The sequence below is a fragment of the Stomoxys calcitrans genome, chromosome 2 (assembly GCF_963082655.1).
Source record: "Stomoxys calcitrans chromosome 2, idStoCalc2.1, whole genome shotgun sequence".
NCBI lineage: Eukaryota > Metazoa > Arthropoda > Insecta > Diptera > Muscidae > Stomoxys > Stomoxys calcitrans.
Window position 1 is genome coordinate 83,927,388 of NC_081553.1, and position 13,539 is coordinate 83,940,926.

At 39.6% G+C, this 13,539-nt stretch overlaps 1 protein-coding gene across 1 annotated transcript in view; it reads left to right on the forward strand.

Moving 5' to 3' along the window:
• LOC106083315 (uncharacterized) overlaps positions 1 to 13,182 on the forward strand; it is a 153,155-nt gene extending 139,973 nt beyond the window's left edge. The window contains exons 2-3 of the mRNA XM_013246252.2: positions 3,586 to 3,732; positions 11,066 to 13,182. Of these exons, the coding sequence (XP_013101706.2) occupies positions 3,586 to 3,732; positions 11,066 to 13,169 (2,251 nt within the window). The 3' untranslated portion in view covers positions 13,170 to 13,182. The remainder of the gene's footprint in view (positions 1 to 3,585; positions 3,733 to 11,065) is intronic.
• The last annotated feature ends 357 nt before the right edge of the window (positions 13,183 to 13,539 follow it).

Consider the following 13,539-nt stretch of genomic DNA (forward strand, 5'->3'; position numbering starts at 1 on the left):
CCTTATTCGATTGGCAGAAATTTTAAATAATGTTGTCTGCTTTTGTCTTCAGTGTTTATTCCATTATGATTCGGATCATACAATTTTTTCGATTTTCTCCTACTGTGCACTATGCGTTTCGTCTTAGGTTAGAAGACTTTTCAAACCAAATTAGGTTTGCAGACTTCAAGGCTTTACCGACGAAACTAAGTATCTAAAAAAAATTCCTAATCGGAGCTCAATGCCCTCCATTGCCAAAACAGTAAATGCTAGAAATAATAGATTTTTATACCCACCGCCATAAGATTGGGATATGCTAACCTAGTCATTCTGTTAATAACACTCCGAAATATTGATCTGGGACCCCATAAAGAATGTATATATGTTCTTTATCGACTGGACATTGTGAGTCGATTCAGCCATGTCCGTCGCTCCGCCTGTCGAAATCACGATAGTGGTCGAACACATAGGGCTAGCCGCCTGAAATTTTGCACAGATACATTTTATTTATGTAGGTCGTTGGGGATTGCAAATGGGTCATATCGGTTCAGATTTAGATATAGCTCCCATATACGCCGATCTCCCGATTTGACTTTTTGAGCCCTTACAAACACTATTTGTCTGTTATGACTTTAAACAACTGTGCCAAGTTCCATCCAAATCGGTCAAGAACCTGATATAGCACCCATATAAACCATTTTGAGTTCATCCAGCCATGTCCGTCTGTCGAAATCACGATAGCGGTCGAACACATAGGGCTAGCCGCCTGACATCTTGCATAGATACATCTTATTTATGTATGTCGTTGGGGATTGCAAATGGACCACATCGGTTCAGATTTAGATATAGCTCCCATATACGCCGATCTCCCGATCTGACTGCTTGGGCCCTTACAAGCACTAGTTTTTGTCTGTTATGATTTTCAACAACTGTGACAAGTACCGTCCAAATCGGTCATGAACTTGATATAGCTCCCATATAAACCGATCTCCCGATTTGATTTCTTGAGCCCCTGGAAGCCTCAATTATTGTCGGATTTGGCTGAAATTTCGCACATAGTGTTCTGTTATGACTTCCAACAACTGTGCCCAGTACCGTCCAAAACGGTCAAGAATCTGATATAGCTCCCATATAAACCGATCACCCGATTTGTCTTCTGCAGACTCTGGAAGCCGCAAATTTTGTTTGATTTTTCTGAAATTTTGCACATAGCGGTATGTTATGACTTCCAACAACTATGCCTTTTGCTGTCCAAATCGGTCAAGAATCTGATATAGCACCCATATAAACCGATCTCCCGATTTGTTTTCTTGAGCCCTTGAAAGCCTCAATTATTGTCAGATTTGGCTGAAATTTTGCACATAGTGTTCTGCTATGACTTCCAAGAAGTGCCAAGTACAGTCCAAATCGGTCTATAACGTAATATAGCATCCATATTAACCGATCTCCCGATTTGACTTTTTAAGTCCTTACAAACCGCAATTTTTGTCCGATTTGGCTGAAATTTTGCATGCGGTGTTCTGTTACGGCTTCCAAAAACTGTGCCAAGTACGGTCCAAATCAGTCTATGACCTGATATAGCTCCCATGTTAGGCTCCTAGAAGCTTTAATTTTTGCTAGTTTGACAGAAGTTTGGTATGTGAATAAAATTATGCTCTTCAACTAAATTTATTTTGTATAAATTTTTAGCAGAATCCATGGGGGTGGTTCCCAACATTCGGCCCGGCCGAACTTAGCACCCTTCTACTTTTTTATTTAATATCAGCAGACAGTGTTGGCTGATATCAGCAGACTAATTTCCCTGCGTGTAGCTATTCTCCATCTTAGGGTGCAAACAAATGCACATAGGTACTTTATAGACCACGGTTGTCTCCCAATAGTTACATAGTGGGATGGAATCGACAAAAACTATTAATCAAATCTGTAGCTTGGGAACGGATAGAGGATGGAGCTGAGGTGTTAACGAGATTGTTTGCATTGCGATTTCAAGGCTCTTGGTGTTCCAAACCCCCCTTGGCAGGCCCATAATGTTGGTCACCTCGGTATATCGAAAATTTGTCCGAGCTGCCAAATCTTTATATGAGCCCGATTACGATTTTTTTAGCTGGAGAATGCTCAAAAGTTTCTACGAAAAAGTGTGCAACATTCCTTCTGGTTTCGGGGAATGCGACTTTTATTTTTTTTCGTTTGGAGCGGGCAGGAACGAAGGCAGGATTTACGAAGGCATTTTTGATTCGATTTTCATTCTAACTTATGATTTGGATTGCTAACATATTTTACAACGACTTTTCCCCAAAGTGTGTCCACATCCGATCATTCAATTAAAGTCGATTTGGCTGAAATCTTAGCACATAGTGTTCTGTTACGACACCAACTGTCGTGTCAAATACAATGCAAATCAGTTAATAACATGATATACCTCTCATATATGTCGATTTCACGATTTAAGATCCTGAACCCTTCGAAGCCGAAAATATTGTCCGATTTAGATGAAACTTTGTAGATATTGTTCTATTAGGACTTCCAACATCCGTGGTAAGCATGTTGCAAATCGGTCTAGAAGCTAATATAGCTCTCATATAAACCTATTTGTGGATGAAATGTACGGCACAATAAGCTTACATTTTGGCTTATTTGGAATAGATTTTGTTCTTTAAATTTTGTACATTTGCCTAAGTTTATTTGCACTTAGTGTTCTGTTACGACACTAACTGCCGTGTCAAATACAATGCAAATCGGTCAATAATATGATATATCTCTCATATATATCGATTTCCCGATTTAAGATCTTGAACCCCTGGAAGCCACAAATGTTGTCGGATTTGCCTGAAATACTTTTTCATAGTGTTCCGTTATAACTTCCAACATCCGTGGTAAGTATGTTCCAAATCGGTGTAGAAGCTAATATAGTTCCCATCAGTCTTCTACTGCCTCAAAAAGCTCAAATTTTGCCTGATTTGGCATGGATTTCGTTCTTTAAATTTTGTACATATGACCTCTAAACTAAGTTTATTTGCGTAAATTTCTAGTAGAATCCATGGTGATGGATGGATATGTACCCTGAACTAATACAAAAAACTAAATTTCTACTCCACTCCAATATACTGAATGATGCCGAATTGGAAACTATTTTTGCCTGAAACGAGTAGTATGGGTATTTTTGTAAATATCGATGTATTTATCGATGAACCATAGCAAACCACTATGACCAACATGCTTTCACTTTTTATGTAGGGAAATTGCGAAACAAGAAGTCACAAAAAGCGAATGAAAAAGTCATAAGCAAACAGTTAACGTGTTCAAGAGCAGTTGTTAACATTACAACATTGGGCTTTGGGCCTGAGCCACCCAACCAACCACCCCCTTAACAACACAGCAGTACAGCTGATGTTGTTGCAGTTTTTTGCTCGTTTATTTAAAATTTAAATAATTTGTTTAAGACTCGCAAAAGAATGTGAACAACTTAAAAAAAGACCGGCAGGCAGACGATCGGACGGACAGACAATAAAAATTACAAGTATCTGTGCAAGCACACTTGTTCATCTGACATTATTTTGATTCCTCTCTTGTTTTTTTGTTTTGCTTGGTGCGTTGGTATTTTTACAGGCAACCCTCGGATCGCAAGAAGGAGCACATCAAACGGCCAATGAACGCTTTTATGGTATGGGCTCAGGCGGCTAGACGTGTCATGTCTCAACAGCATCCACATTTACAGAATTCCGAATTGAGTAAATCGCTGGGAAAATTATGGAAGTAAGTATACACACACACCCATACACTGTAAGACTATGCACTTGTTTTAACGGCAGCTTTTGTTAGAAAATCTCGGATATGTGTAATACTAAGCAGCAATTACACATGTACTTAAAACAAGTATATGTTGGACTTATTTTTATTGCCTATGTATTCAAGGAGTCATTGTACACATGAGAATTTTATATTTAAATGTTTCAAGAGCAAAGACCTTATGATTAAATTAAGAACATGAAGGAAATAAAACAAAAAATAATTGTCTTTTCTAGCATTTTTATACATCAATGGAAGGTTTTAATATGGGTATATACTGATACCTTGTGTATTTGTTTTGTAAACTGATCGATACAGAAACATTTTAGACTCAGTTTATAAATCCCTCCGTCCATCTGTCCACTTGTTCTTGTAATGTTGCAAGTTTAAAATTTGGATACATCTTGCAAATCAATGAGTGTCAACCGATTCAAGTTCAGGGCCCTTCTTTTTATTACCGAGTCCAAAAGGGGTACCACTGGCCGATATATAAATACCCACCACCGAAGAATGAAGGCATATTCATTTTGTCATTCCGTATGCGAAACATCGAAATATCCATTTCCGACCCTATAAAGTATATATATTCTAGATCAGCGTAAAAATCTAAGACGATCTAGCCATGTCCGTCCGTCTGTCTGTTGAAATCACGATACATTCTTGGGCCCATAAAAGGCGTATTTATTGTCCGATTGTGCCGAAATTTGGAACTGTGAGTAGAGTAAGGCCCTTCGACATCCTTCTTCAATTTGGTCTAGATCGTTCCAGATTTGAATATTGCTGCCATATAGACCGATCTCTCGATTTTAGGTTTTGGGGCCATAAAAGGCGCATTTATTGTCCGATTTCGCCGATTTTGGGATAGTGAGTTGTGTTAGGCTCTTCGAAATATTACTGCAACTTGGCCCAAATCGGTCCTGATTTGGATATAGCTGCCATACAGACCGATCCGCGCGGTTAAGGGTATTAGGCCCATAAAAGCCACATTTATTATCCAATTTCGCCGAAATTTGGAACAGTGAATTGTGTTAGGTCTGTCGACATCCTTCGTTAATTTGGGTCAGATCGGTTAAGATTTGGATATAGCTGCCATATAGATCGATCATCCGATTTAGGGTCTCAAGCCCATAAAAGCCACATTTATTATCCGATTTTGCTGAAATTTGTGACAGTGAGTTGTGTTAGGCCCTTCGACCTCCTTCGTCAATTTGGCTCAGATCGGTCCAGATTGGGATATAGCTGCCATATAGACCAATCCTCCGATTTAGGGTCTTAGGCCCATAAAAGCCACATTTAGTCGCCGATTTTGCTGAAATTTGTGACAGTGAGTTGTGTTAGGCCCTTCGACATCCTTCGTCAATTTTGCTAAGATCGGTCGAGATTTGGATATAGCTTTCATATAGACCGACCCTCCGATTTAGGGTCTTGGGCCCATAAAAGCCACATTTAGTCGCCGATTTTGCTGAAATTTGTGACAGTGAATTATGTTAGGCCCTTCAACATCCTTCGTCAATTTGACCCAGATCGGTCTAGATTTGGATATAGCTGCCATATAGACCGATCTCCCGATTAAGGTCTTGGGCCCATAAAAGGCGTATTTATTGTCCGATTTTGCCAAAATTCAAAACTGTGAGTAAGGTTAGGCTCTTCGATATCCTTCTTCAATTTGACCGAAATCGGTCCAGATTTGGATATAGCTGCCATATAGACCGATCTCTCGATTTAAGGTCTTGTGCCCATACAAGGCGTATTTATTGTCCGATTTCGCCGAAATTTGGAACTGTGAGTAGAGTAAGGCCCTTCGACATCCTTCTTCAATTTGGTCTAGATCGGTCCAAATTTGAATATAGCTGCCATATAGACCGTTCTCGCGATTTAAGGTTTTGGGGTCATAAAAGACGCATTTTTTGTCCGATTTCGCCGAAATTTGGGATAGTAAGTTGTGTTAGGCTCTTCGAAATATTACTGCAACTTGGCCCAAATCGGTTCTGATTTGGTTATAGCTGCCATATAGACTGATATCTCGATTTAAAGTTGGTCTCATAAAAGGCGCACTTATAATCCGATTTCGCTGAAATGTGACACAGTGACTTATGTTAGGTTTTTCGACATTCGTGTCGTTAGGCTCAGTTCGGTTTATTTTTATATATAGCTACAAAAAAGACCAATAGTTTGTTAGACACAATTGAACAATGACTTGTACTTATTAGTATTTGGTCCAAATCGGAACATATTTCGATATAGCTGCTATGGGGCATAAGGTATGCTTTTTTCACCGGATTTTGACGAAATCCGAGGTGGTGGGTATCTAAGGTTCAGCCCGGCCGAACTTAACGCCTTTTTACTTGTTTATTTCTTTTTATACCCACCATCATAGGATGGGGTATTTTAATCTAGTCATTCCGTTTGTAGCACCTCTAATATGTATTGTTGATCGTATCGACGTTTTAAATCGAACTAGCCATGTCCGTCTGTCTGTCGGTCAAAATCACGATAGCGGTCGAACGAGTAGAGCTAGCGGCTAAAAATTTTGCACAGATACCTAATATTTATGGAAGTCGTTGGGGATTGCAAATGGACCATATCGCTTCAGATTTAGACATAGGTCCCATATAAACCGATCTCCCGATTTGACTTCTTGAGCGCCTGAAAGCCCTATTTTTGTCCGAACAACATGCGCTGTTCTGTTACGACTTCCAATAACTGTGCCAAATACGGTCCACATCAGCTTATAGCCTGATATTGCTCCCATGTAAACCGGTCTCTCGATCATCCTTGATCGCTTCCTAGAAGATTTAATTTTTGCTGGTTTGACAGAAGTTTGATATGAAACAATAAAATTATGACCTTGAACTAAATTTATTTTGTATAAATTTTTCCCAAGATTTTGGCCCGGCCGAACTTAGCATGCTTTTACTTGTTTACTATGATTTCCTATATCATTACCCGGCACTTAGGTGGAGGCACAATACCAGACATGGACCGACTTAGGGGTGTGGTATGGAAAACAATTAGAAACTTTGTAAGTAGCACGGAATTCCTGACTTTGATTCTCTTCTTCGGGGTTACATTAAAGTACTTAAAGCGCGCAACAAGCCGATTACAGGCTAAGGTGTATGTCCCTAGTGGCATGGGGCGGATTAATAAACGCCACCTCCTTTCAACCTAACCTAAACTAACCTATAGGAATGGGGAATAGATATTTCGATGTTTTATAGCAGCTTCCGTCGATGGTGGTTATAGAAGAAACAGATGAGGCATTGATTGATAATAATTTTCCGTTTTAGAAAAGTAGGAAAAGCTAGTGCTTTAAATTTAGAAGCATTTCAAACTGGTAACACAAATCAGCACCAGCTGTATGAATTGTGCTACTTTTCACAACATTGACTGATGATCAAAGTTAATGGTTATAAAAAGTTGGCCCCGCCACACGTAATACCATTTGCAGTTGATTTGTTTTATTTAAATAAGGAATTTATTTTATTTGCTGTCTGATTTGTTTTGTTCTTCATTGTTTGCATACTGGCCTGTCAATTGAACATATTGAATAAAAAAGAAAAAAAGCCAACAAAACAAAAAAACACAGAAACAAAAACATCAAAAAGCTGAAAAATTTCATGGTTCATTTAATATTTTGAGTTGATAAGAGAGGACAATTTCATGATTTATGTGCTGAACGTACAAATGTGATGTGCACACAGTCACAGTCATGGATGGATGAATATTTATTTTTGTCTTGTCCCGTCTTTACTGATAAGCTTGCTGCTTTTTTTTTTTTTGCTTTCTTTCAAATAAATTCATCAATTTATTTGCTCTATTCTATTGAGTGCTGGAGGTTATAATGGCAGTTTGTGACAATTTGTTGTAGCTCAAAGCGAAAATTGTTGAAGGAATTTTCTGTTGTGACTAATGTGTAGTCTCAAGATAACGGAGATGTCTCTTGAATTCTATGAGACACTTTGGTTGTAAAGATTCTTGGGGATTGTTTTCATGGTTCATAGTTGAACTCCTGACTCACTTACTTTCTCACGTGACATTGCTAGCATCCAATATTCGTTTTTATACCCTTCACCATAGGATGGGGGTATACTAATTTTGTCATTCTGATTGTAACTCCTCGAAATATTCGTCTCAGGCCCCATAAAGTATATTTTGGGTTGCCCAAAAAGTAATTGCGGATTTTTCATATAGTCGGCGTTGACAAATTTTTTCACAGCTTGTGACTCTGAAATTGCATTCTTTCTTCTGCCAGTTATCAGCTGTTACTTTTAGCTTGCTTTAGAAAAGAAGTGTAAATAAAGTATATTTGATTAAAGTTCATTCTAAGTTTTATTAAAAATGCATTTACTTTCTTTTAAAAAATCCGCAATTACTTTTTGGGCAACCCAATATATTCTTGATCGTCATGACATTTTATGTCGATCTAGCCATGTCCGTCCGTTTGTCCGTCCGTTTGTCCGTCCGTCTGTCCGTCCGTCTGTCCGTCCGTCCGTCTGTCCGTCCGTCTGTCCGTCCGTCTGTCCGTCCGTCTGTCCGTCCGTCTGTCCGTCCGTCTGTCCGTCCGTCTGTCCGTCCGTCCGTCCGTCTGTCCCTCCGTCCGTCCGTCCGTCTGTCTGTCTGTCGAAAGCACGCTAACTTTCGAAGAAATTAAGCTAGCCGCTTGAAATTTTGCACAAATATTTCTTATAGGTGTATGTCGGTTGGGATTGTAAATGGGCCATATCGGTCCATGTTTTGATATAACTGCCCTATAAACCGATCTTGTGTCTTGACTTCTTGAGCCTCTAGAGGACGCAATTTTAGTCCGATTTGACTGCACGTGGTGTTTTGGTATCACTTCCAACAACTATGCTAAGTATGTTTCAAATCGGTTCATAACCAGATATAGCTGTCATATAAACCGATCAGGGGTCTTGACCTCTTGAGCCACTAGAGGACGCAATTCTTATCAGATTTGGCTGAAATTTTTCATGAAGTGTTTCGTCACAACTTCCAACAACTATGCCAAGTATGGTTCAAATCGGTTCATAACCTGATATGGCTGCCATATAAACCGATCGGGGGTCTTGACTTCTTGAGCCACTAGAGGACGCAATTCTTATCCGATTTGGCTGAAATTTTGGACGAGATGTTTTGTTATGATTTTCAACAACTGTGCCAAGTATGGGTGAAATCGGTCCATAAACTGATATAGCTGTCATATAAAGCGATCTTAAATCTTGACTTCTTGAGCCACTAGAGGACCCAACTCTTATCCGATTTGGCTGAAATTTTGCACAAGATGTTTTGTTATGATTTTCAACAACTGTGCCAAGTATGGATGATATCGGTACATAGCCTGATATAGCTGCCATATAAACTGATCTAGGGTCTTGACTTCCTAAGCCTTAAGAGGGCGCAAATCCTATTCGATTTCGCTGAAATTTAGCATGACGTGTTTTGTTATGACTTTCAACCACTGTGCAATTTGTGGTTCAAATCGGTTCATAATCTGATATAGCTGCAATATAAACCGATCTGGGATCTTGACTTCTCAAGGCTCTATAGGGCGCAATTATTATCTGCTTTGGGTGAAATTTGTACAACATGACCTTCAACATACGTGTCAAATATGGTCAATAGCAGAGCAATTCTTTTCTTTTATCCTTTTCTTTACTTCTTTGCCTAAAAAAAGACACCGGGAAAATAACTCGACAAATGCCATCTGCGGTGGAGGGTATATAATATTCGGCCCGGCCGAACTTAGCTAAAAGCGTGCTAAGTTCGGCCGGACTTGTTTATTATTATGGTTTAGGCAGAGCAATTCTTTTCTTATATCCTTTCCTTTATTTCTTTGCCTAAAAAGAGACACCGGGAAAAGAACTCGACAAATGCCACCCGCGGTGGAGGGTATATAAGATTCGGCCCGGCCGAACTTAGCTAAAAGCGTGCTAAGTTCGGCCGGGCTTGTTTATCTGTCTGTCTATCTGTCTGTCCGTCCGTTTGTCCATGTTAATTTATTTGTGTACAAAGTATAGGTTGCAGTTTCCATCCGATCGTCTTCAAATTTGACACATACGTGTTTTTTAGCCTAGAGAGGAAGCCTATTGAAATTGGAAAAAATTGGTTCAGATCTGGATATAGCTCCCATATATATGTTCGTCCGATTTTGAGTAATAATGCAATAAAATGGTCATTTGTTAACCGATTCTCTCGAAATTTGGCAGGAAGGATTTTTTTACGACACTAGACATCACTGGTGAATTTCATGGAAATCGGTTCAGATTTAGATATAGTTCTCATATATATATCGCCCGATTTTTACTCCTGGAGCCACTGCAAGCACATTTATTGCCAAAATATTGCACAACGCTTTCCTTGACAACTACCACAATATACATTAAGTTTGGTCAAAATCGGTTCAGATTTATATATAGCTCCCATATATATATGTGTCCGATTTGCAGTAATATTGCAATAAAATGGTCTTTTGCTAACCGATTTCCTTGAAATTTGGCAGGACGGATTTTCTCTTGACTCTTAATATAACTGGTGAATTTCATGAAGATCGGTTCAGATTTAGATATAGCTCTCATATATATATATATATTGCCCGATTTAAACTTCTAGCGTTACAGCAAGCGCATTTATTGAGCAATCTTGCCAAAATTTTGCAAAACGCTTTCCTCGACGACTGCCACAGTATCTGAGGAGTTTGCTTGAAATCGGTTCAGATTTCGGTATAGCTCTCATATATATGTTCGTCCGATTTTGAGTAATATTGCAAAAAAGTGCTCATTTGTTAACTGATTCTGTCGAAATTTGGAATGAAGGATTTTCTTATGACTCGCAATGTTACTGGTGAATTTCATAGAAATCGGCCCAGATTTAGGTATAGCTGTCATATATGTATATCGCTAGATTTTCACCCCAAGAGCCCCTGCAAGCGCTTTGATTGACCAAATTTGTTAAAATTTTGCATAACGCTTTCCTCGATGCCTACCACATTATCTGAGAAGTTTGCTCGAAATCGGTTCAGATTTAGATATAGCTCCCATATATATGTTCGTCAGATTTTGGGTAATTTGCCATAATGTTGTCATTTGTCAACGGTAGTTATTACAGTTTGAACATATTTGCTCGCCGAGGTCCATCAAAATTGGTTCAGAATTGGATATCGATCCCACATTGTAATTATAGGGTAGATGTAGGGTGTTATACAGTCGGCACCGCCCGACTTTTGCCCCTCCTAACTGGTTTTCTTTTAACTTTTTTGGTTTTTAAATGTTTGATTAATTTTCCTTAACTTTTGTTCTTGCAGAAATCTTAAAGATTCGGACAAGCAACCCTTCATGGATGTGGCAGAGAAATTACGCAAAACACATAAACAGGATCATCCAGATTACAAATATCAGCCTAGAAGGAAAAAAGGTCGAGCACTCACATCCAGTGCAGTACAATGCAATGGCAGTGATAGCCTGAAAACCGAGGCATCAGTTGCAGCTTTGACAGCCATGATAAATGGTGGGGGCTCGGCAAGCAACAAGAAAAATCCAGATGGCACAGAAACAGCGGAAACCAAATCAAACATAAATGGTCAGAACAGAAAATCAACAGCAACAGCAACAGGAGCAACCGCCAACAATCATTTGTCATCAAAATCCATGGCATCTGTGGCAAGTCGAGCCAATGGCAAAGGCAGCAACAAACAGCGGGAAAGAGAATCACAACAACGCAGTCAGCAACAGCGTCAACACCAACATCCACACTTGGAGCAGAATGGCGAATCAGCCTTTGTAATGGGTATTAATGAAACCTTAAAGAATTCGTGTAAAAACGTGGCACTCTTAGCCCAAGGTCGCCTCTTGGGACCCAATGGCCCGGATGAAAGTTCAGATTTTATGTTTAATCACTACACTGAGTACACAAAGGCTTTGGAATCACCAGGTAGCACAACCAGCAGTTCCTTGCTCTCCTGTGCTACATCGCCCAATGACACTCAGCCACTGACGCCACCGGCCACCCCCTACAATCATACCCCTCATCGTTTGTCGGGACAACAGATGTTGGCCCAGCCATTGATGCTGCAACAACAGGGCAACAACATACAACGTCAATTGTCGAGGAATATTCCCCAGCAACAACAACAGCAGCAGCAGCAACAAGTCAACAATGATGTTGGAAATTTAAACGACTATAGTTTGCTTAACATTGAAGGACGTGAATTTATATCCTTAGACGATTGTTCCTTTACAGGCAATGGAAATGGCAATGTCAATGGAGTGGCTGGTGGAGCTGTTGGAGGTATTGTGGCTTCACCTACTGCAAATGATGGCTTGTCAATGTCTAGCGATATGCTTGAGGGTTCTGCAAATCAAATGCCTCCATATGCTATGCATTTTTATGCGAATCAACAGCAGCAACAGCCATATCAGCAGGAGCGCCTCCATTCTAATAATTCCTTAGAATTTCAAAATTATGGCCATGTGGGCTCTCCAACTTTGCCCCATCCCCCCTCTTATGCCATGGCAACCTCGGCATATTGCCACACAAATTGTGCATCATCTCCCACGATACACACCATTGAACCATTAAATTACTTTAACATATCAAAGCCGCCCTCTAAACCTTCGCATACCGTCGCTGAGGGAATATCCTCCAAGAGTCCGCATCATTATATGGCGCCATATGCAATGGATGGTTCTGTTATCTCCAATGGTGCTGGTGCTGTTGCTGGTGCGGCCGGCAATGCAAGCGCTGCTGCCAATGAAGATGTTGAAGTCAGCATTGAGCAATATTTTCTGGATCAAATGATGCCAATAGAGCCGAACCCTACCACGGTGGGAGCAACCCCAAACAGCAACAACATGGTGACAGCCACAACATCACCAGTGACAACTACTTCCATGACTACGCATTCCTCATCATCTGTTAATAATTCTGTGAAATCTATGTCATTGCGAGCTGAAAAGAACTGCGAGACACATGTGCCACAGTCACATGAACATTTAATGGCAGCCGCCAAAAAGCTATGCCTGCCACCTATACCCTCGAATAATTCGGTGATATCCTGTTCATCATCGACTTCTTCATTAGCCTCTCCACAGAAATTTCCAACCATGTCACCCACCACCGGCACACATGTTGCGGGGGCAGATAATATTCCGAGTTACTATATGGCACCAGCAACAGGTTCAGCCTCCGGCATGAATGCAAATGCCACAACAGCATTGAAGCAACATGAGGGCGAGTTTTCCTTTACCTATGGCAATGATGAAAACCATCATCAACAACAACAACACCAGCAACATGTCTATCAGCCTCAGACGCTTACACCGCTTTCAGTCAACCATCACCCTCAGAATCATCCTTATCCTCATGTTCATCCCCAACCAATGTTGCATTGGAACGGTTATAATGTATAATAAATTAATTTTAATTAGTTGTTAACAAAGTTTACTTAGTTTTAATAAGAAATTGTAAAGCAAAAAAAATTCTTAGAACTATGGCATGTTTGTTTTCAAAGGCGCAGGTCCTTTATGTAATTCTAACATAAAAGGAAAATTATTTTGCTTAAGCAAAAAAAAAAAAACAGGAATTAAGAAAAAAGGGTTACTGTTCTCATTTGTCAAACGTTGCGACATCCAGAATTAATATTTAAAGAGCTTCAAAGATGCAGCAGTATAAGCTACGGCTTCAAAAACATATTGTTTTTTTTTAATTATTTTCTATTCTATTTATATCAGTATGAAATATTTGGTATTATTTTTTTATATAGATGAAATATTTAAGAGT